Source organism: Paroedura picta, chromosome 4 (genome assembly GCF_049243985.1).
Source record: "Paroedura picta isolate Pp20150507F chromosome 4, Ppicta_v3.0, whole genome shotgun sequence".
Taxonomy (NCBI): domain Eukaryota; kingdom Metazoa; phylum Chordata; class Lepidosauria; order Squamata; family Gekkonidae; genus Paroedura; species Paroedura picta.
This window is the reverse complement of record NC_135372.1, coordinates 6,559,668-6,581,202: the sequence shown is the minus strand read 5'-3', so window position 1 is coordinate 6,581,202 and position 21,535 is coordinate 6,559,668. Positions and strand designations below refer to the sequence as shown.

The window sequence follows — 21,535 nt, the reverse complement described above, 5'->3', positions numbered from 1 at the left end:
TTCAGGGGGAATCCACTTTTCCCGATTTCCCAAAAAGCGCTGCAACAAAGCGATTTTTGCAGGAGTGTTGCAGATTGTGTGCGACGTCATGCGGAACGTTGAATTAGTAGTGTTTACCAAAGGTAAGACTTCTGCTACATTTAAGTCGTGCGGAATGGCCCCCAGTGATGTACATGAGGCCGAGAGAGCTCCGAGAGACCTGTGACTGGCCATAGGTCACCCAGCAGGCCTCGTGTCTCAAAGTGGTTTACAATCACCTTCCCCTCCCTACAACAGACACCCTATGAGGTAGGTGGGGCTGAGAGAGCTCTGAAAGAACAGACCTATCAGGGCTGTGACTAGCCCAAGGTTACCCAGTTGGCTGTGCAGGGAGGAGTGGAGAATCAAACCTGGCTCGCCAGGGTAGAAGCTGCCACTCTAATCCACTACACCATGCTGGCTCTGAAATAAATTAAGGCTCTATAAACCTCAGGGGACTTGGGTCTCCTCCAGTGCTCTGCAGGGCCTAGCAGACCGAACTGCCTGCTAGAGTGTAAGTGCAGCAGCATCGACTAGATGAAGAAAAGTTGGTTTTTATACCTCGCTTTTCACTCCTTTTCACCAAAGGAGTCTCAAAGTCGCTTATAATCCTCACCCTGCAACAGACACTCTGTGAGATAGGTGGGGCTGAGAGAGCTCTAACAGAACTGCTCAGTGAGAACAGCTCTAACAGAACCGTGACTGGCTCAAGATTCCCCAGCTGGCTGCATGTGGAGGAGGAGGAGGAGGGGGGAATCAACCCTGCCTCTCCAGATTAGAAAGTGCCACTTTTAACCACCACATCAAGCTCAGCCTTTTCTGGGACTATTTAGGGGCTCTTATCAGGTCCCCAATTCTCAGGCCCCCTGTCAAACAAGTATACAACACAACATGAACAGACAGGATTATTAAACACCAAGAAAACTTGAACATTCTGACACATTGGGGAAGAAAATTAAAGACTCTGAAATTAAAGTTCAGAACATTTGACTGAGAGAAGCATGTGCGTTTTTTTCCTTCTTCTTCTATGGCTTAATTCAAGCACGTGCAAAGGAATGGATGTCCTTTTCATAGAATTGTAGAGCTGGAAGGAACCTCCAGGGTCATCTAGTCCAACCCCCTGCAGAATGTAGGAAATTCACAACTATCTGCCCATCTATGGTAACCCCAGTTCCATGCCCAGAGGATTCCCCCCCACACACACACACAAAAGAATCCCTGGCTAGTCTGGCCTGTTGGAAATTCTCCTCCCACTGAAGGTCAAACTTTCTAGCAGTTAATGGCGTCATATGCGACCCAAAGGGTATTTTGTTGACCAGGGCCCCTATAAACGCTTGGGGCTCACATTTTTCAGCCTGTGGCTCCCTTCAAATGTGCCTATGGCTTCTGTTGAGAATGACTGAACTAGAGCTGCCCAGAACCAGCTTCTGACTGTAGTGTCAGCACCCTGTGCATGCTCAGAAGCACAGTCTCCTGAACGCACACCAGCGAATTGGGGTTTGAATTGGGTTTAGGATGCTTTGGGCTGATCCTGCATTGAGCAAGGGGTTGGACTAGATGGCCTGTATGGCTCCTTCCAACTCTATGATTCTATGATTCTACATACTCCCATTCCTCTTCATGGCAAACCTGTGTGCTCTCTTCCAGGCTACGGCATCGGCCTCCCTCAGAACTCGCCTCTGACCTCCAACATCTCCGAGTTCATCAGCCGATACAAGTCAGCCGGCTTCATGGACCTGCTGCATGACAAGTGGTACAAGATGGTCCCCTGTGGAAAACGCGTCTTTGCCGTCACGGAGGTACTGTGGCCCTCGAGGGTCTGGGGAGAGGAGGGTCCAGGGTCTTTATGGCTCCAGGGTCTTTATGAAGCACCCTGGGGCTCATGGGAATTGTAATCTGTGGAAAGCTGGAGAGCCACCCTTTGGCCACCCCTGCCTAGGGAAAGGGGTGATTTGGCAAGCTGAACTGTGCTCAGGATCGAAATCTGCTCAGGATCCCTGGCCCCAAGGAGATCAAAGTGGCTCCAGCCAGGCCAGGGCTGTTTTGGCATAAGGAGAATGGAGCCCTGAGGGACCTCAGTCAGTTCTGCAGGGCTTGTGAGACAGGACTCTTCCGCCAGGCCGAGGTCAAAGCAGCACCTTGAATGGCTGGCCTCCTGCCGGAACCCCCCCGAAATGCATCTCAGCGGGGGCCCTGTGACCTTCCCCCTGCTTTCTCCCAGAAGGTTACTCAAATCGGGCCTTTTATTCTTTGATTGTGGCTTTAATGTTTTTAAATCTATTAATTTCAATCAATAAATCAGCCTTAACTTTCTCCTGTTGAGAAACCCCTAAAAAGATGGTACCCCGTGGGGCTTCGAAAAGCCCCAGAAGTGGCACAGCCAGGATATGGCTGGGAAGCAGAGCTGTGGACACGCCCACCCAAGGCTCCACCCCCTCTCGGCCTGTCATTGGCCATTCTGGGAGGGGAAGCGGGTCGACATGAACATATATGGTCATACCGCTCCCATGTATGTATGTTTGTTTATTGCGTTTGTATACCACCCTCCCCTAAGGCTCAGGGCGGTTTACATGGAACATAGAGAACCATACATTGAACTCAAAATGAGGCCTCTGGCTTCTCGTGCCAGTTGAGGGGCATCCCAGAAGCGCCATCCCTGGACGGGGGGGGGGGGGAGAGTCATGCCCCAGAGGAAGTCCAGGCATTTACTGTAGAAGCCAAGGCTACCAGGACGGCCATCCAAGCCAATGTACGATCGAGTGCAGAATGTCAGAGAAAAGGCACTTAGCAGGAAATCAATAAAACCTCAGGCAAACTTGCAGATCTACTTGGCTACCCAAAATCTATACGTCTACGTTTTAACCGTTCCTTCCGGCATTTCATTATCAAACTACTGCGCTTAGCCACTCTGAATGTACCCTCTTCATTCCTCTAAAAAGCTGCGAAGATGAAAAACTTCTACCTTTTCTGGGGCCTCCCGCACATAACGCTACTCTCATAGAAGCTCAGATGTGCTTATGCGGTATACCAAGATTCAGGGTGGGAGTTAATTAATGTTTATATATTTTTTCAAATTGTTAAACATGTATCAGGTGATATGACCATGTGGACCTGCTCCCCCCTCCCAAAATGGGCCTGGAGAGGGTGGGAAGGGGAGGGGCCCCGGGTGGGCGTGTCCACAGCTCTGCTTCCCAACTGTCTTCTACAAGGCGCCACTTCTGGGGTTTATTGAAGCCTGAAGAATGTTTCAGGGGTTTCTCAGTGGTAAAAATATTGAGAAAGATTGCAGGATGCACTCCAATCACTGGACGGGGGAAGAAGTTGTGCCCTGGGTCAGAGAGACAGGATGAGGAGGCAGAAGACGTTATGGGGCAAGGGAAAACAACCAACCCGTGACAGCAGTCGTTGGTTTCTGAAGATGGTGGGCTTTGAGACGGGGGCAGGAGGCGGGTCTCAGCAGCCGGCACGAGAGAGGACAGCAGCCCCTCCCCCCAGTCCCCCCAAGCCAGAGTAATTCTGCATTTGCCCATCTTCCTGCCTAGACCCTCCAGATGGGGATCTACCACTTCTCCGGCCTCTTTGTCCTGCTTTGCATCGGTCTCTGCGGCTCGCTGCTCACCTCCTTGGGGGAGCACATATTTTTCCGCCTCATCTTGCCCCGCATCCGGCGTAAGAAGAAGTACAACTACTGGCTCCACACCAGCCAGGTAAGATTAGCCGGTGGGTCTCTGTCATTCGTTCAACCCTGCATTAGAGATGTTCAAATTAATCCTGGGGATTTTGCTTTTTTACAAAATGCAAAATTCAGCAAACGTGTATTTTCTAAATATCTGCTTTAAAAAGAAGGGCTGCAGGTTTCTAGGCCTTATGGGGAGGCTCACCCAGGGTTTCGCGATGGCCCTGGAAGGGTTTCCCAAAGGGGCTGGGAGTTAATTCATTTTAAAAATATATTTGTTGAGCATTTATTGAGTGATATGATCAAACCTGGTCATATTGCCGCCCCTCTCAAAATGGCCAATGGTGGGCCTGGAAGAAGTGGGAAAGGGGCGGGGGGCGAGATGCGCGTGTCCACAGCTCTGCTCCCCAACCTTATTCTGCCTGAATGTGTCACTTCTGGGGCTTCTCAAAGCCTCAAGGTTTCTCCAGGGGTTTCTCAATGGTAGAAAAGTTGAGGAGGCTGCCTTGTGCATTTCAACAGAAGAACAAGGAACCTTTCCAAGGCAATATTCTTCTTCTAACAACATATATTCAATTTTAATACAATTTTTATATTCAGAAAGAATCAACCATAACGGTTTCTAGATAATTTCCATTTTCAATCTTCAGTGTCCTCCAATATAACAATAGTGAAAGTTAGTCAGTGTGGAAAAATCCTACAGTAATTCCTTATAATAGTGTTTTAATAATATCAATAGGCCATCAGCTCAAAGGTATCGGGGATTATTATTATTAAATAATATATTATTAAACATATTATTAATATGTATAATATGTATTATTAATAATATAATATAATATTAACATATTATTAAAACTCTAATATAAGGAAATACTGTAGGATTTTTCCACTCTGACTAACGTTCACGGAAATTATCTAGAAACCGTTATGGCTGATTCTTCATGTATATAAAAATGTATTAAAATTGAATATCTCAACACTGCCCGGCGGCCTGATGTGGCCCGAGAGAGCCGTCGCCGCCGCCAGACCGCTGCCCGGGGGAGGCCCCGCTGACAGGCCGCCGCCAAGGAGCACCCGCAAGACTGTAAGTACCTAGCGCCCGCTGTCTTGCTCATACAGCGGGCTTGATTACTAGTATATTGTTAAAACAAGAACATTGCCTTGGATAGGTTCCTTGTTTTTCAGTTGGTATCCTCATGTGAACCTTCCTTTTTTCATGTTGCCTCTTATGGATTCACAGCAGCCACATTCCAGACTGCTCCAGACATGATTGCAGTTATTGGGTGACTGGAGTCCACGTATATTATTTATTGATCGCATGGTGTGTGTAGTGCAGCCAGGAGATCCGAAGAGGGTCTGGCAGGCAGGCAGGCAGGAGACGTTCACAGGTGCTTGTCAGGGCTGTGTGCTTCAGCTCGGTTCGGCTGCCTCGGCCATCACCGCAGCCCAAAGCCGTGTGTAGGAGGCCAGTGCTGCTGCTTCGGGCTTTGGTGATCTCCGAGGCGGCCCAACTGAGCCGAGGTGAGGAGCCCTATTTGCTACTGTCTGCCTCCACCCCTAGCGTTCCCTGGAGGTATGACCGCCCAGTGTTCCTTGGAGGTCTCCCATCCAAATACTTGCTCAAGTTGACACTGCCTAGCTTCCGAGACCGGGCTTGTCCGGGCTATCCAGGTCAGAGAGCTGTCCAGTGGCATTGTGGAACAAGTGAAGGCTCAGCTGGTCTCCTCTTTTTCTCCTGCAGAGTTGGCCATAACCTCAGATAGGGTTACTAACCTTCTAGTGCAGGGGTGGCCAAACGGTGGTTCTCCAGGTGTCCATGGACTATAATTCCTATGAGCTCCGTGTGCTGGCAGGAACTCATAGGAATTGTCATCCATGGACATCTGGAGAGCCAGTTTGGCCACCGGTGTTCTAGAGGGACCTGGAGATCTCCTGGAATTTCCAGCCTGGAGAAAATAGCTGCTTAGGAGAACGGGCGGGATGGGCATTGTTCCCCTGAAGCCCCTCAACTCCCTTATCCCTCCCTTCCTCATGCCCTACATCTGAATCCTCAGGAATCCCTCAACCCAGAGCTAACCACCTTACCCAGAGATCAATAGTGGAAACCCTTTAGCTGCAAAGAGGTCGACAGCCGTGTGCGGCAGGACACTTCGCTCCCTCCCTCAAGCACAGAGCAAAACCATTCTTATTCCCTCACATGCCAGCCTTTCTCAACTTTTGGGAAGCAGAGCTGTGGATATGCCCACCTGGGCCCCCCCCCAGGACCATCACTGGGCGCTTTGGGAGGGGACAGCAGGTCGCCATGACCATATATGGTCATATTAACAGATTTCTAACCCCCACCCATTCAGGGAACCCTTCCAAGGCCATCCAGTAGGTAAATATTGCAGGTCAGTTCTGTGGCTGAAGCTGCATGGGGGAGGGGGGGGGAATCTGCCTGAGCCGAGACCCTCCTGGATTCCACACCCTGACTTCTCTTCCTCTTTTCTTTTAAACACGCATGCCAGAAAATACACCGAGCTTTAAATATGAGTCTGGAGGAACAGAGGATCAAGAGGCTAAATCTGGAGAAGAAGTAAGTGAAGCTGCCACCGGCTTGCGGAACCGGCCTTCTTATGGCTTGAGACGGGCGTGCGTGTCTTTGTGTCGTTCAAGCAAATCTGCTGGAAAGGACAATGTGACGGAGATCATTACTTTTCAGGAAGGGAGAAAATATAAGTATTTTCAGAGGGGGGGTGGGCAGAATTCAATAAATGCAGAACAATGAACTAATCATTGATCGGATAAATGATGCCTAGCTTCTTGGCGCCCAAGAGGACATATGGTAGCTTTAGGGGAGATGTATAATTAGCTCAAACTAATAAGCAACGTTTTGAGCAGGTTAGTACGTAAAAAAAGCAGCTAGCTGAAGAGAAGAACAAGAGCCCGTTTTTTATACCCTGCTTCTCACTACCCAAAGGAGTCTCAAAGCAGCTCACTAACACCTTTCCATTCCTCTCCGCACAACGGACACCCTGTGAGGTGGTTGGGGCTGAGAGAGCTCTGACAGAAATGCTCTATAAGAACAGTACCATCAGGACTGTGACTAGTCTAAAGTCAGTCAGCTAGCTGCATGTGAAGGAGTAGAGAATCAAACACAATTCTCCAGATTGGAGTCTGTTGCTCTTAACCACAAAACCACGCTGGCAGAGTTTTAAAAACCAATCCTATATCCTAAGAAAAGGCAGAAGATGGAAATACATTTATTTCGTATTTATTTCTACTTTGACTTATATACCAGAATCACAGAATCCTAGAGTTGGAAGGGGCCATACAGGCCATCTAGTCCAACCCCGTGCTCAACGCAGGATCAGCCCTAAGCATCCTAAAGCATCCGAGAAAAGTGTGTATCCAACCTTTGCTTGAAGACTGCCAGTGAGGGGGAGCTCACCACCTCCTTAGGCAGCCTATTCCACTGCTGAACTACTCTGACTGTGAAATTTTTTCCCCTGATATCTAGCCTATATCGATGGCAATTGCCATCTCGTGGCGGTTTACAATATAAAACCAATAACATCGCAATAAAACCCCATAAATCTCCCAACTACGTCTAGTAATTAAAACACGTTTATTCCAATTTTCCTTGTGGCTCACTGTGGCTTGCAGGCTCTGACACTCCCCCCTCCCCTCCTGCCCCAAGGTGCAACATCGAGAAAAGCCAGGAGGAACCGGAGGAGCCGCCGGCCAGCCAGCCCAGCTGGAACAACCTCCGCCGAGCTACGGTGAAGAAGGAGGACAAGCGCGTGCACTTCAACATCGAGAACCTGCCGCCGGACGAGGCATCTGAGGACGAAAGGGAGGCACCAGTCTGGCACTGCATGAACGGGCAGGACCCCCAACAGGCCTGCAAGGAGGCCCAGGAAAAGGAGCTGGAGGAACTGGAGAGCCGGATCGCGGACATGCGGGAGCAACTCCGGGCCGCACTGGTGCGGAAGAGCGAGCTGATGGTGGCCCTGGGGCCGCCGCCCCCCAAAGCCCCCCGCCTGCCGCCTGCCTTGAAAGCCCTGATCAAAGAGAGCAAGGAAGAGAGGTGATGGGGGCCAGGGACCCCCTCCTTGAGGGGGCAAGCAGAGTCCGGTCTCAAGGCGAGACTGGGATACCTGCCGGTTTGCACATGGGAGGGTGAACGAGGCAGGCGCAAGAGCAGGCAGTCGGGGAGGGGCCAGGTTGTGTTGCAGGCCTCCCTCTGACCCACCTCCTCTGCCAGATGCCACCGGATTAGGCCAGCGTTTGTAGGCGGGGCCTGGGATCTAGGAGGAGGGGCCGGGAACATCTTCCAGCCGTCTGGCCCCTCCCGAGGCCGAGAGGCTAAGCTCAGCCCAGGGCTTCTTTGGAAGTTCTGGGACAGGCCTGCGTCAGAGGAGGGGGAAGGGCAGGAACCACACTTGGCCTGCAGGTTGGATCTCCTCCATCTCTGTGCTGGGTGTGCCATGGGGGTCAGGATACGCCCTTTCCCTCCCTGAGACTCCCAAAGAGGCAAGGTTGAGTCAGGTTGGGCCAAGGGTGTATCTTAGAAAAAGAAGAGTTGGGTTTTATACCTGCTTTTCTCTTCCCAAAGGAGCCCCACGGCGGCTTACAATGGCCTTCCCATCCCCTCCGGGGAGGTAGGTAAGGCTGAGAGAGCTCTGTCAGAACTGCTCTGTGAGAACAGCTCTAACAGGATTGCATCTGGCCCAAGGTTTCCCAGCCAGCTGCACATGGAAGAAGAGTGGGGAATCCCACCTGGCTCTCCAGATGAGAAGCCACCGCTCTTAACCACGACACTAAGCTGGCTTTGTAGGACCATGAGCAGCTGCAGCGCACGCAGGATAGCTCTGGTTCGATCCCCACCGACTCTGGATAAAGGGATCAGCAGTGTTGGGAAGTAGCTGGCTCGAGGGAAGGCAGTGCTGGAGGGAGACCAGTCGGCCGGGGCATGTAGGGGTTTCATCCTGGTTCTTAGGCAGTGACTGCACCAAGCGGAGGACCCCACTTTGCACAAGGAAGCTAGTTACCTCCGCTGCTTTCCTGGTCAAGATCCAGACCGCTTTCTGATTTAAAAAGAACAAAAACTTAACTCCTTTCTTTGGTGCTAGGCTAAGTTGGTGGCTTGGCTGGCTGGTTTTCACCGATGGTTTTGAAGCAGGCAGCAACTTCACCCGTGGCTCTTTCAGCACCAGTTATATTGCTGCCAGCTGGTGAGCAGCCCCACCATGATTGCCAGTCCCGAGGGCCAATCAGAAGGCTGTCTCATGCCCCCCCTCCCCCTCACTTCTGTGGGGATTCCCCAGCCGCTTTGCTCACAGAAAGAGCCCTCTGATCCGGCCCTTAATCACCAGGGCCACCTCAGGAAGGTGGAAGATTTGAGGGGAGAGGGAGGGCCCACTCTTAATTTAGCCAGAGCATGGTTGCAGCCTGCTGATTTTTTGGAAATCCAGGCTTGTGTGTTTGCCAGACCTCATCTGCTAAGGTTGATCTCAGCTACTCCTTGCAGAATTGAGCAAAATTTAGCTTAACCGGATTGGGGCTCGTCTGGACCGTTGTTTTGGCCAGGTTCTAAAAAGTCCTGCAAAGGCATTTAGGGTGCAGAAGTTCTGGAAAAGCTTCTGGAAGAACATCAGTTTCTGGGCGGGGGAAATGGTCTTGGTCAGCTCCCCAGGCCAGAAACGCTGGGGAGTTGCCATTAAGTCATCTGGGACTTAACGAACATATCAGAGTTTTATTGTAGGAATGCCTGTGTTTTTAAAGAAAGGTCATGCTGTATTAGTCAGGCTTCTGGCAAGGATACCTGGCTGGGGCATGCTGTCCCTCCTCAGCATTGGGGGACGGGGAAGGTGTTCAGGGCTTTGCAGGGGTGCTATGGCAAGTTGGCAGAGGGACTTGCTGCCAAGGACCAGGCCATGAAATCTTGGTGGAGCAGGGATCAGGGCCAGAAGCCCTCCAATGCAAGACTTGCGGGAAGTAAATGTATTGCCGGGTCCAAACGGTCTCAGGCACATCCCTCCCCACATCAGATTGCTTTTTCCAAAAGAGCCCCATGAGATCTGTGCTTGCCCTGCGCTTCCCTTCATGGGGAAGAATGGAGGGCTTAGTATCGGCTTTAAGAGTATTCTCCGCCATAGCCCATTGGGAAGCCTTCGTCTTAGAATCAGAGTGTCAGAAGAGACCTCCACGATCATCTAGTCCAACCCTCTGCAGAATGCAATCCAGCATGGAGGTGTGACTGTTTAGAAAAAATAAGAGCCAGGAGAGGAATAGGGTGGCCAGACTCCAAGGGGCAGCTGGAGATCTGTTCTAGCTGGCTTCCAGGTTACAGGGATCAGTTGCTCCGCAGATCCTGTTTTGGAGAGTGGGTTTTATGGCATTGTACCCTGTTGAGATCCCAAACCTACTCCCCAAAGCCTCTAGGGCAGGGGTGGCCAAACCATGACACTCCAGCTGTCCATGGACTACAATTACCATGAGCAGAGCTGGAGAGTCACAGTTTGGTCACCCTTGCCCTAGGGATTTCCCACCCAGAGCTGTCAACCCTACCCAACAATATTCCCCCCTCCCATTCTTTTTTAAAATCTTAAGAGTTACCAGATGTTTTTTTTTTTTTTGGCATTCATGTGCTTTGGGGCTCTTTTTAAAAACACGTCCTGTTCTAGGGTAGGTTTAGAAATATCCTTAGCTAGTAACAATGATCACAGCTTAAACTGTAAGGGTATTTGTCGCAGTGATCCTTTGTTTGAAAGAGTCGGGCAGGGAATACGTCCTGCTGTTCGCTTCTCAGAATCCAGCAGCCCCGACTACCTTGAGATCTCCACACGGCCGGGAGGTCAGAATTCCGCACAACTCGCAGAGGAGAAGGGACGGCCGTGGGTGCTCCTGGCCACGTAAAGTGCTTCTCGTGCTCCCAGCTGTATTCAGACTGGGTGGGCCCCACTAAGTGCACCTTGAAGCAGTTGGCCCCCCAGTTGCACAAGGCTCTTCTCCTTTTCAAAAGCACTTTGACTGGGGGTGGGTGGGTGGGCTGCTGGTATTGCAGGACCACCCGCTCAGAAGTCATCTTGGACGTCCGTCCCCCCCCCCCCCCAACCCAATCATTTTTGCACAAGATTTAAAAGGCTTTCTGGCCACAACAGAGGCTGTTCGGTACAAGTTAGCATTTTGGAACCACGGAAGTTGGGACAGAATGTGCTCCTGGTCTTGTTTCAAAAGACTGTTTTTCCTTCTGTTGATTTCAGAACAGAACTTAAGAGGGCCTTGAGGATCGTCAGGGACGGCCAGGCGGTTTCACGCACGCACCACCTTGGAAATGGGCATGTGGAACTGCTCCCATTCCTGAAAGGGCCGATTCTGTACTCTTTGCGGAACATTTTCCGAAAGAGTCAGAAACGGCTGCAAGGCGCGGCTAGTGCAGGGCACGAGGCAGAGAAGCGAAGTGATTCTGTTCGGCCCTCAGCACCCTTGCGGACGCATCTGCTTTACTCATCTGCAGCCGTTGCCTTTGCAAAAGCCTTCCCCCCCCCCCAAATGTCTATCAGCTGCCGTGCTCAATGAGCAGGCTGCAGGACATCTGTTTCGTATTTTGCCGCTGCTGTGTCCTCACAAGGGGCTGAGACCCCCTGCACACTAACAGAAGGGGAGCCAGCCTTCCACAGCTTCAGAAAGGACCACACCAAGATTGGGTCCATTTTGAAAAATGCACTTCCCCTTGGTGAGTGCCCCCCCCCCCCGCCACCCTCAGCCCTCTTTCCCCAGGCACTCAACCTCTGAACATCCACGTGAATCTCCCCCCCCCCCCCGCCTTACAGGTGCCCAAAGAAAATTCTTTTCGGCTGGACCAAAAGAGTTGGCGACGGGGTTAGTTGTTAAACTAGATTCCAGGAGAGAGCTAGGTTCACCCCCCCCCTCAACCCAGCCTACCTCACAACGTCAAAGAAAACGCTTCCCCCCACTCCACTCCTTGACAGAGGGCAGAATGAAAATATACCAGGCAGAACAGCGAACCTTTACCCTTTTGCACATTTATTATTTTTAGCTTCAGCAAATGAGAAGAAAATACACATTGGGGGGGGGGGGGTAAAAGCAGGAGAAAAGCTGCTCCCCTCCCCCAGGGATTTCTACCCTCCCTGCTTATGTTTCTTGGCTTTCACTCCTGGACCACAACTGTGACAGAGTGTTTTCTGTCAAAACTACAGGAGTGAGATTGCTCAAGTTTTCATTTTTTAAAAAATGCAGACTGCACTCCAGAGGGTTGTAGGCCTAAAATCCAAGCCCCCACCCCACCCCCACATATTTTGGGACTCCGCAGGGATGGGTTGGGAAGCGTGGTTCCTTCTGCCGGCAGCCCGGCATCAAGGGGGCGGACCTGAAGTTCAGAAAAGGGGGAGAGACAAAGGATGGACCTGTTGCAGAAAGAGGACAGGACAGGCAGGGGCAGAAGGGGTAGCAGCAGGCTGCAGGGAGGCACCAGAGAAACAGCTGGATTCTTTGGAGAGTTTATCGCTTACTGCAAAAGATCCCTCCCCCCCCCCCCCCCCCTTGCCCCAGAATCGCTGGACTCCTGCTGTTGACTCACCTGGATCTTGTCCGGCTGTCTCTACAAAGCGGGAGGGGAAAAAGCAATACAGTGACACTGTTAAGATATAGCATTTATTATATTATATATATATATATAATACACATTTTGTACAATTAAATAGACTGAACGCTACTCTTCATCTGTTGTATGTTTGGTTCAATTCCCTCCTCTCGCTGCTCCCCCTAGCGCCCTCGCACACCAAACTAAAATCCTGATCCTGGAGGAGGAGGAGGCTGGCTCCGTTCAAGGGAACCTCACTCAGGAGGGAGGGGGGACATACAGACCCTTGCTGAGAAACCCCCCCTCCTTCATTCTCACGGGGTTGTCTGACTCGGGCGAGGGGCTCAGCTGTCCCTAGGCCACCGGAAGCCTTTGGGGAGCCTTATTTAGAGTCCTGAAGCGGCCCCTCCCTGGCTCCTTGACTGAAAGTGGAGGCTTGCGGACCCCCCACTGCTGTGTCTAATCCAGGGGGTGATCTTGAGGCACAGATGAGGGTCTGGCGGGAATCCCCCCAGCATGAACTTCCTGCTCACACAGCAGTGTCACAACAATTACCTAAAACACCTGATTTAGAGCTCCCCCTGGGGTAGGGGTTGGGCAATTCCACCAGGAACTGGTTCTAGACCTCCCCCCCCCCCAATATAAAACCAACTGCCCCGCTGCCATGGCTAGAAACCGGAGTGTCAGTTCTGCAAAGGCAGCTGCCTTGATAGCCCGGGGCTATCCTGAAGGGCGGGGTGAGCACCCCTTTGGCAACGGGCAGGTGTCTGGCCCTCCCCTCCGGGCAAATGTATCCGCTCGGTTTCTGGGGAACAGAGGCTCTGGGGGTACAGAGGGGGCAGCCACAAAATTGCAGAGAAGGCACCTCCCACAAGAAGGCACTAAGGGAACAGAGACGACAGCGTCCCAAGGAGCCATGCGGAGGCTAGGAAGGGTGTGTGTGTGTGTGGGGGGGGGGGCACAAACAGCAAGCTTTAGAGAACTCAACAACCATCCCAAAATTTCAGTACAGACACCAGATGACATTTCCACTGTTGTCGCAAAGCGCTGGAAAGAACCACCGTCTCCGTCTCTGGGGCCTGGATCCGGGACCCATATTAAGGAAATGGTCTTCTGGGTATGTCCCCCCACTCCCCACTTGCTCAGCCTCGGCCCCTCCTGCTCGTTAGACTTCTGTGCACATCCTCCGGAAAGGGTCCTGAGCCACAAAACCAGGTCAAGGCCTGGCTGCCCGTTGGGGGACCCAGCCCAGCAGAGTCACCCCAACCTAAGAAACCGAACCTTTCTGATAAAACGGCTGCTGCTTTCCAAGCAAGCGCTGTTGATTAACACCTCCCCCTTCCCTAAAATTCTCCACGCAGCTCTCTCGAAGCCGAGACTGCTGACACAGCCCAGTGAGATTTCGCCCCCACCCACAGCGGACGATGTTCTGGAGGCCCACCTAGGCCAAGGCAGCCAGATTAGAATCTCTTGGGCTGCTGCTGCTGCTGAGCCCCCCCCCCCAGGAGACCCCTCTCATTTGTGGCCTAGTTCTCCCTCCGACCTTTCACTCTCCTCTCTGCCCCTTCCCCACACTTCCCCACCACACTGCGTATCTAACCATGTTGCCTATTCTCCCCGCCCCCCCAAGGCCAAACAAAACCCCAGTGCAAATCAAAATGTTCAGCCAGGAGAAGACAGGTCATGATCTCCAACTGAGGGTTTTTGTTCTTTTTTTTTGGGGGGGGGGTGTCCCAAGGGTAGAGAGACGAAGGGACCCAAGTCCAGCCAGGGGCTCCGAGGCAAGGAGTAGAGGGTTCTCTTTGGATAAGGGGACTGGACCCTGCCCCCCTTTTTATTTGTATTTTTTTCCAGGGGCAGATTAGACCCCTTGAGGGTCTCTTGTGCTCTGGCCTCTCCCATCCAGAGGGATTGTGGGAGCACGCGGATGGGGGCGGAGGGGCTGGCAACGAGAATGGAGGAAACGTCTGGTTTCTAGAGGCAACAGCAGCAGCTCAGGAGCAGCGGCTGGATCCCAGTCCTGAGGCGGGCGCAGTGTCCGGCAGCGCTGCAAGTGAGTCCGCCTCCCCCGGGACCTCCTTCGGCCTCCGGAAAGCAGAGCTGCCCGAGCTGTGGCCTGCCCTGTAGTCTGTGGCCTGAGGCTTGGCGTGGCCACCCAAGCCCTCGGGCAGGGCACCGGGGGCACCCTCGTGAGCTGAAGGAAGGGAAGTGGCGGCAGATAACAGCTCCATGGAAGAAGTCTCGGCTGCCGTGGCTGGGGGAGCAGCCTCTGTGGTGATGGACCCCACAAACATCTCTGTCCCCTCACCACCAGCCAGGTCGTGGGCCTCTGCAATGGAAGGAGCTGCTGTTGAATCCTGTGAGCTCCCGCCAACCCGGGCACTGTGCACATTGCCCACATCCAAGAGGGAGGCGCTCAAGTTGGAGAGGAAGGTGGCTTCCGTGATCACGGCGGCCGTCTCTGCCACCCAATTCACGTTGCTGCCCAGCGAGGCGGTCGCTGCGGCCGCGGCGTGGCTCTCCCCGGAAGCCAGGGGGCCGTTCCCTTCTCCGGCAGGGCCTGTGGGCAGGGGGGGCGGCCTGCTCCCCAGCTCGGTGGGGGCGACTGTCGTGTTGTTGTTGAGATTGTCCTGGAGGGTGGTCTGGGTGCCCACTTGTTGGTTCTGGAGCAGCATCTCTTGGATCCGGATCTGCTGCAGGATGGCCGGCAGTTCGTAGTGATGGAAGAAGTAGATCATGGAATGCTGGGAGAGAAAAAGAGCCAGTGAGCACAGCTACCGCTGAACGGGACTGCTCTACGATGACGCCAGCGTGCTCCGATTTATTCTGCCTTCCCTCCCGAACCCGATTTCCCTGCTAGCTCAACCATTCGGAGACCTATGAGTGCCCCTCCACCCTGCACCCAATCCTCACCGCCAGCCCTGCTGCCCGCCTTACCTGCTCTCCGTGTCATTCCTCCAGCCTGCTCCCTGTGGGAATCCCTTTACTCTCCCCTCAGCCCAGATGCTTCAGCTTGCCTTTCCTTCCTCCCCGGTCTGAGCACCTCAGCCAAGGGGAATGAGAGGCCTGACTACCCACCCCACCCCACCCCACCCCTCAGTGACAAACATCCTGCCCCCAACCTTTTCCCTTTTCCCATGGTGCCAAAAAGTACGTTTTGGATCAGTACACCATTGCTTCTGCTGGTACATGGGAGCACCCCATGAGCATCCATCTCTAGAAATCTGTAGCTGTTGGCACAGCATTGGTTTCAGAATCATAGAAACAAAGTTGGGAGGGACCTCCAGGGTCATCTAGTCCAACCCCTGTAGAATGCAGTACATTCTCAACTACCTGCCTACCCACAGTGAGCCCAATTCAATACCCTCCCCCCTCAAAACAAACAAACAAACAAAAAAAAAACAGAATCCCTGGCCAGTTAGGCCTGGAGGAAATTCGCCTCCCAACCCCAAAGTGGTGATCAGCATTTCCCTGGGCCACAAGAGCCCAGCACCGACACAGTCCCTTCTGCCCGCCCACATATTCTCACTCCTCTTTCCTCCTGTATTTAAGTCCCCCCCCAACACCCAACATTATCAGAGCACCATCACATCCCGTACGTTTCCTCCATTCAAACACAGCTCCAACAATTCCCCTTGCTTCAAGGGGGGTCCTTCTCTGGAAACCCAAACAGAACCCGGCATCCGCACCTGTATGAAAAGCCACGAGGTCACCAGGGCTAAGCTGCTGTACTGCCCGTTGAATCGGTAGTGATAGGCGTAGAAAGCAAAGTGATACAGGTAGAAAAACCTGCATGGGAAAGAATAAAAAAGGGCATGTTCACCCTTCTCTTCTGGATCCAGAAAGATGTAGGTCTCCCACAGGCAAGACGTTCGCGGTTCTTGCAGAACGGGGCAGGGCACACAAGCAGGCAGGTTAGAGAACTGGAAGGGGGCACACGGGACTCATGTCTGGGAGAACCCTTGATGGGGAGACGACAGCTTAAAGCAGGGGTAGTCAAACTGCGGCCCTCCAGATGTCCATGGACTACAATTCCCAGGAGCCCCTGCCAGCATCCTGGGAATTGTAGTCCATGGACATCTGGAGGGCCACAGTTTGACTACCCCTGGCTTAAAGCAATGCTGGGGCTGGAAAGGACAGTATTTTGGAAATGCAGTTAGCCGCAATCATGCCCAATGTCCACTGTGCAGCTGGGAGATAACTTGAGCCACGTGGGGGTCCCCGCCCTTCTTCCGCCTGGGGGCCCCTTTTGACTCCCCCACCACACGGCTGCGTTGGGAATCACAGCCAACCACAAGACTCAGGGAGTGAGGTCATGTCTAACTGACAGTAACGCTTCACCATCTGGGGCAGCTGCTCTGCTCACGTGAGTCCTTTTAATGGGCACAGCCAACTTGAAAGCTTCAGGGGCCCAAGCCCCGCCCACTTTCTAAAAGCCCCTGGCAGGCACCAGAACCAGTGTGGGTGGACACCACGTTGAGCTACCTGCTACCCAAGGAGGCAGAAAGCCCATCAAGAACGGGGGGGGGGGGGAACCTGGCAAGAGGAGTTGAAGGCAACTCCCCAGAAGGCGTGGAGGAAGGGCACTGGGCCACCATGCTGGGCTCGTCTTCTGTTCTGGTCCGGGGCAGGAGGAAGGTGCCCTGGTCCATGGAGCTCCCCCAGGCATTAAACGCATCGCTTGGGACATACAGACCCCGCCTTTCGGCCACAACTGGGTTTCCTTTTTTTAAAAGACTGCAATGGGAAACAATATCACGACTCATGTCATCCACAGTGCAGCAAATTCCCTCCGAATAGGCAAACTCAGGACTTCAGGCAAAGAGATTCAGGGAAGAATATACAGGGACCCAGCATCACGGGGAAGCCCTGCGATGCTTTCAGACAGAGACCTTAAAGAAATCCACTCCTGCCTCCAACAAGATATTATTCAGTTCACACAGAATAGGAGGAAGCAGATCACAGCTAATACCTCTAGGCATGAAGGGATAGCCTAAACATCTGGTTCTGAGCATGAAAACACACAGTGTGTGTGTGTGTGTGTGTGTGTGTGTGGAGGGGGAACCCCTGGAGAGCTCTCTGCAGAGGATGGTGGGACTCTGGTGAAGGACACCAATGAAGGGACGTGGAAGTGAGCCGGGAAGACATCTAACACAGCGGTCCCCAACCTTCTTGTAGTTGGGGACTGCCTCTGAGGGTGGAAGAGAGCTAGCGGCCCAGCCGCCGTAGCTGCACGTAAATGCGCACATGCAGTTCCGCGCATGTGCGTTTTCGCCACTAGGTGGCGCTAACGCACATGCACAGAGCTGCTGCACGTGCGCGTTATCGCCAGCAGGGGCGCAAATGTGCATGCGCAGCAGCTCTGCGCATGCGCATTTGCGTCGCTGGCGTGCCGGCGGCCGTGCCTGCCTCTTCCCCCCCTCACTGCGGGGGGGGGGGGGAAGGCAGGCACGGCCGCTGGCGGCCCGGTATCGGGCCGCGGATCGGGGGTTGAGGACCCCTGATCTAACACACTATTAAAGTTATGGGGTGGGGTGGGTGTGTCTACTCCTAGGCCATGCACATCTTGCCCAAAAGACCAAGGAAAAGAGCATTTATGCTCTAATCCTGGTCATTCCCCCAAGATCTGCCCCCCAGTTGGCTAGTCTTAAGGGAGGGACTGTTGCACTGGGCCATTCACAGGTGGAACAGGGAGGGCGACCTGTGGCTCTGGGAAGGGGAGGGGCTCCCCTACCCACACGCCTTATGGGGAGGGACCGTGGCTCAGTGGCAGAACACCTGCTTGGCATGCAGAAGGTCCCAGGCTCAATCCCTGGCATCTCCAGTACCAGACAGCAGCCATGTGAAAGCCCCTGGAGCTGCTGCCAGTCTGAGTAGACAATACTACGATGGCCCCGGGTTCCGAGTTTTGTGAAGTGAGATTTCTATTTTAATCCCATGACCCCACCCTGGGAGGCTCGGAGGGAAACTTGCCCAGTGTGATTCCTCAAAAGGACACGCTCCTTTGGCAGGAGGCAGAGCAACTGGTGACCCTCCGGAAAGGAGAGACCCGTCCCACACGGCCCCGCAGCCCGGAGGCCTCCGCCCATGCCGGATCTCTACCTCAGCCAGTGCCTCTTGCTGGTGTTGGTGTGGCAGCAGATGGCGTCGTACTGGTCGGCCAGCCACACGATCAGAATGATGTAGAAAGCCGTGGTGGTGTCGTTGAAGAACTCTGACATGATGGCTTCCATGCCTGCCGGGAGACAGGAGGTGGGAAGAGTCCAGACCCAAATTTCTCCAAAGCAGATGGGGGGCGGGAAGCAGCTAGCCACCGTGGCCAGTGGACTGCTGAGTAGGGTTGCACGCTCTGGAGAGCACTGAAGCCTGAGGTGGCGCAGAGGGCAGGGGTGGTGGCGGCATGCCAGCCGACGCCCACACACAGGCAGAGGTGGGCTACTCTGTCTAGCACCGGGATGCTCTGTGTTCTTGGTGCCTCGAAGGGGGGGAGCAACCTCTGGCGTTCTGGCCCCATTCGTGAACCTTCTGATGGTACCTGGGTTTGGGCCACTGAGTGTTGGCCTGGATGGGCCACTGGCCTGAACCAACAGGGCTTGTGTTCTTATGGCTGAGACAGTAACATTTCCTGTTCTTGCATCTGGAGTTCAAACCCTGCTGGTGGACCTCCTGATGGCACCTGAGTTTGGGCCACGGTGTAACATAGATTGGATGGGCCAGTGGCCTCTGCATCCAAGGAATGTTTTAGCTGGCAGTTTTCACTAAGCAAACAGAGAGACAGTTCGATTTGGGCTGCTTGGAGGGCACCTGTTGGGTCTGTAAAGCACGAGATGTGTTTCTAAACTGTACCTACAGAAGACAGAATGCCTGGTGATAGCTGACCTATTTATTATTGTACAAAGTTCCTACACGTTTTGCCAGGCAGCCTTGTCGCTAGGTGAAAGCTCTGACTCCCCCAGGCGAAGGCTGCATGGCAAAATGTGCAGGAACTTTGTACAATAATAAATAGGCCAGCAAAATGCACAGGGACTTCGTATAATAATAAACCTGTCACCTTTTGCCTGCCACTTCCCCCTTTGGCTTCTGTTGGCACCCTGCTGGGTGCAGCCCATTTTTCCTTCAACCTATTGACCACGGAGGTGCCACTGAAATATTTTTCAGGCTTTGAAGTACCAGGAAGTTGTGTCAGCTGGCCCCGCCTCCCAGAAGTGAGAGGATCCCCAACCAGCAAAGATTTAAATGGCTGCGGCCCATCCCCTTCTCACCCGCTCCAGGCCCATCACCGGCCACTTTGGAAGGGGTGCAAGCCAAGTGGCCCAAATAAGGGTTGATTTTTAAAACACTTGTAGCTGGAAATGGCAGACAGGGGAGAAGGGCTCTCCCCAGCTGCCGTTTTGAAACTCCCCCATGCCGCAGTACCACTGGGGGCCTTTGTGGTGCCATACGTGGTTGGTTCTAAAATGTAACCAAATCACTGAAAAGGATGGAGAAAGAGCTACCAGCTTCAAGTGTGAAAACAGCTTCGGGGGGTTTTAAAGTGCTGCACAGCCAATGTGACGCCAAGATCCTCAAGTCTCCTTTGAGGTTTGCGGTGGCTTCCTTACCTACAAGAGCCAAGATGACCGTGAGCAAAGGGGCCGCGGGAAAGGCAATGGTCATATTCATCTCCAGCATCTGCAGCAGGTCCACTGGAAAGCAGGAGAGAAGCAGCAGGGGTAAGAAGAAAGAGCTGGGGGTTTTATATCCCACTTTTCACTGACCGAAGGAATCCAAAGGGGCTTACCCCTTTCCTTTCCTTTCCACTCAACCAACACCCTATGAGGTAGGTGGGGCTGAGAGAGCTCTGAGAAAACTGTGACTAGCCCAATGTCACCCAAATGGCTGCATATGGAAGAGCAGTTCTCCAGTTTGTAGCCTCTCTTAACCCCTACACCACACTGGCAAGGCTGGCCATGGCCTCACGCACCTCTAACTGCGGCTCCTTTCCTCTACCCCCAAAACATGACTACCCTCCTCTATTCTCCACCCCAAACAGCGGCCCTTCTCCCCTCTCCCAGTAACAGTGTGAGCCAGGAACCCACTTCCCCCAGCTGTTGTGGGAAAAGAGGCCCAGGAAAACGTGAACTGTTAGAAGCTGAACCCCAAAGGCCATGCCAGGACTGCCAATCTCAACTCTGTCCACGTTTCCCCCCCCAAGGAGAGGAAGAGTGCTTCTCTTTTTTTAAGCTTCTGGTCACCAGTCCAAACAGCTGATGAACTGTCCCTGTCTGATCACCACCTCCTTCCAACCCTTCTGATGGCCGCTGCCTTTCTCCTAGCACGACCAGCAATGCCTACCGATGAAGACGAAGATCTGGTGATGCGAGTATCGCAGGAGCATGGAGACGGACAGGGTCTGAAAGAGAAGGGAGCGGGCCGATGGGAGAGAACGGGGCCCCCTCGGCACTGAGGCACCAATGTCCCCAACCCTTACAGGACTATATTGATCTTTTTAAAAAACAGCCCTTCAAAATGGTTTTGTTTCTGAGCACAGAGAAAACGGCTAGCAATAAAGGACCCCCCTCCCCTTTGCGCTATTCTACGGTCTGGGACCAGCATTATCTGTGGGACAGCCTCTTCCAGTAGGGCCCCCAAGGAACACTACAGTCAGCAGACCAAATTCTGCTCAAGGTCCCTGGCCTGAAAGAGGTGAGACTGGCCTTTTCGGCCCTGGCCCCAGCCTAGCGGAACGCTCTGCTGACTGAGATCAGGGCACTGCAGGACCTGTTAAGACAGAGCTGTTATGCCAGGCAGCAACACGGCATCTATAACAACAAATGGGCTGGCCTCCCTGGAGGAACATCTGCAGGAATGTATATGGAAGATCCACCTATAGAACAAAACCCTTTTGGAGATTTAAATATTATTAGGCAAACATATGGCAAAAAATTTAGAACTAGTATTAATTAAATTAACATTTTTAAACCTTATTTATCATAGTATTTTATTATAGAGGACTAGCTGTGAAGGCTGCTTTAAGAGTGGGCAGGAAGGAGGCTGGAGCCCCCTCCCGATAGCAAGCTGTCACCGCAGGAAGGCAGGAGCAGCCCTGGAAGCAGGGACATGGAGCTGGCAGGAGCTCCCCCCTACCCTGGGAAGTATCGCAGTGCAGGGTGGGAGCCTCCCACATCCCATGGGCTCTCAGTGGGAGTGGGGACAGGGAGATGGCAGCAGTGGGGGCACAAGGAAGGCAGCCAGAGCGGACGCCCACACCA

At 53.2% G+C, this 21,535-nt stretch overlaps 2 protein-coding genes across 3 annotated transcripts in view; one reads left to right on the top strand and one right to left on the bottom strand.

The window, feature by feature from the left end:
* GRIN3B (glutamate ionotropic receptor NMDA type subunit 3B) overlaps positions 1 to 12,410 on the top strand; it is a 34,601-nt gene extending 22,191 nt beyond the window's left edge. Inside the window, exons 7-10 of the mRNA XM_077331653.1 lie at positions 1,666 to 1,817; positions 3,561 to 3,725; positions 6,205 to 6,272; positions 7,377 to 12,410. Coding sequence (XP_077187768.1) covers positions 1,666 to 1,817; positions 3,561 to 3,725; positions 6,205 to 6,272; positions 7,377 to 7,770 — 779 coding nt within the window. The 3' untranslated portion in view covers positions 7,771 to 12,410. The remainder of the gene's footprint in view (positions 1 to 1,665; positions 1,818 to 3,560; positions 3,726 to 6,204; positions 6,273 to 7,376) is intronic.
* Positions 12,337 to 21,535, bottom strand: part of TMEM259 (transmembrane protein 259) — a 44,937-nt gene continuing 35,738 nt past the window's right edge. For both annotated transcript variants that reach the window (XM_077331654.1, XM_077331655.1), the window contains exons 8-12: positions 20,619 to 20,676; positions 19,886 to 19,969; positions 18,387 to 18,519; positions 15,974 to 16,073; positions 12,337 to 15,028 (exon numbers count right to left, since the gene is read on the bottom strand). In XM_077331654.1, the coding sequence (XP_077187769.1) occupies positions 14,279 to 15,028; positions 15,974 to 16,073; positions 18,387 to 18,519; positions 19,886 to 19,969; positions 20,619 to 20,676 (1,125 nt within the window). In that variant the 3' untranslated portion in view covers positions 12,337 to 14,278. The remainder of the gene's footprint in view (positions 15,029 to 15,973; positions 16,074 to 18,386; positions 18,520 to 19,885; positions 19,970 to 20,618; positions 20,677 to 21,535) is intronic.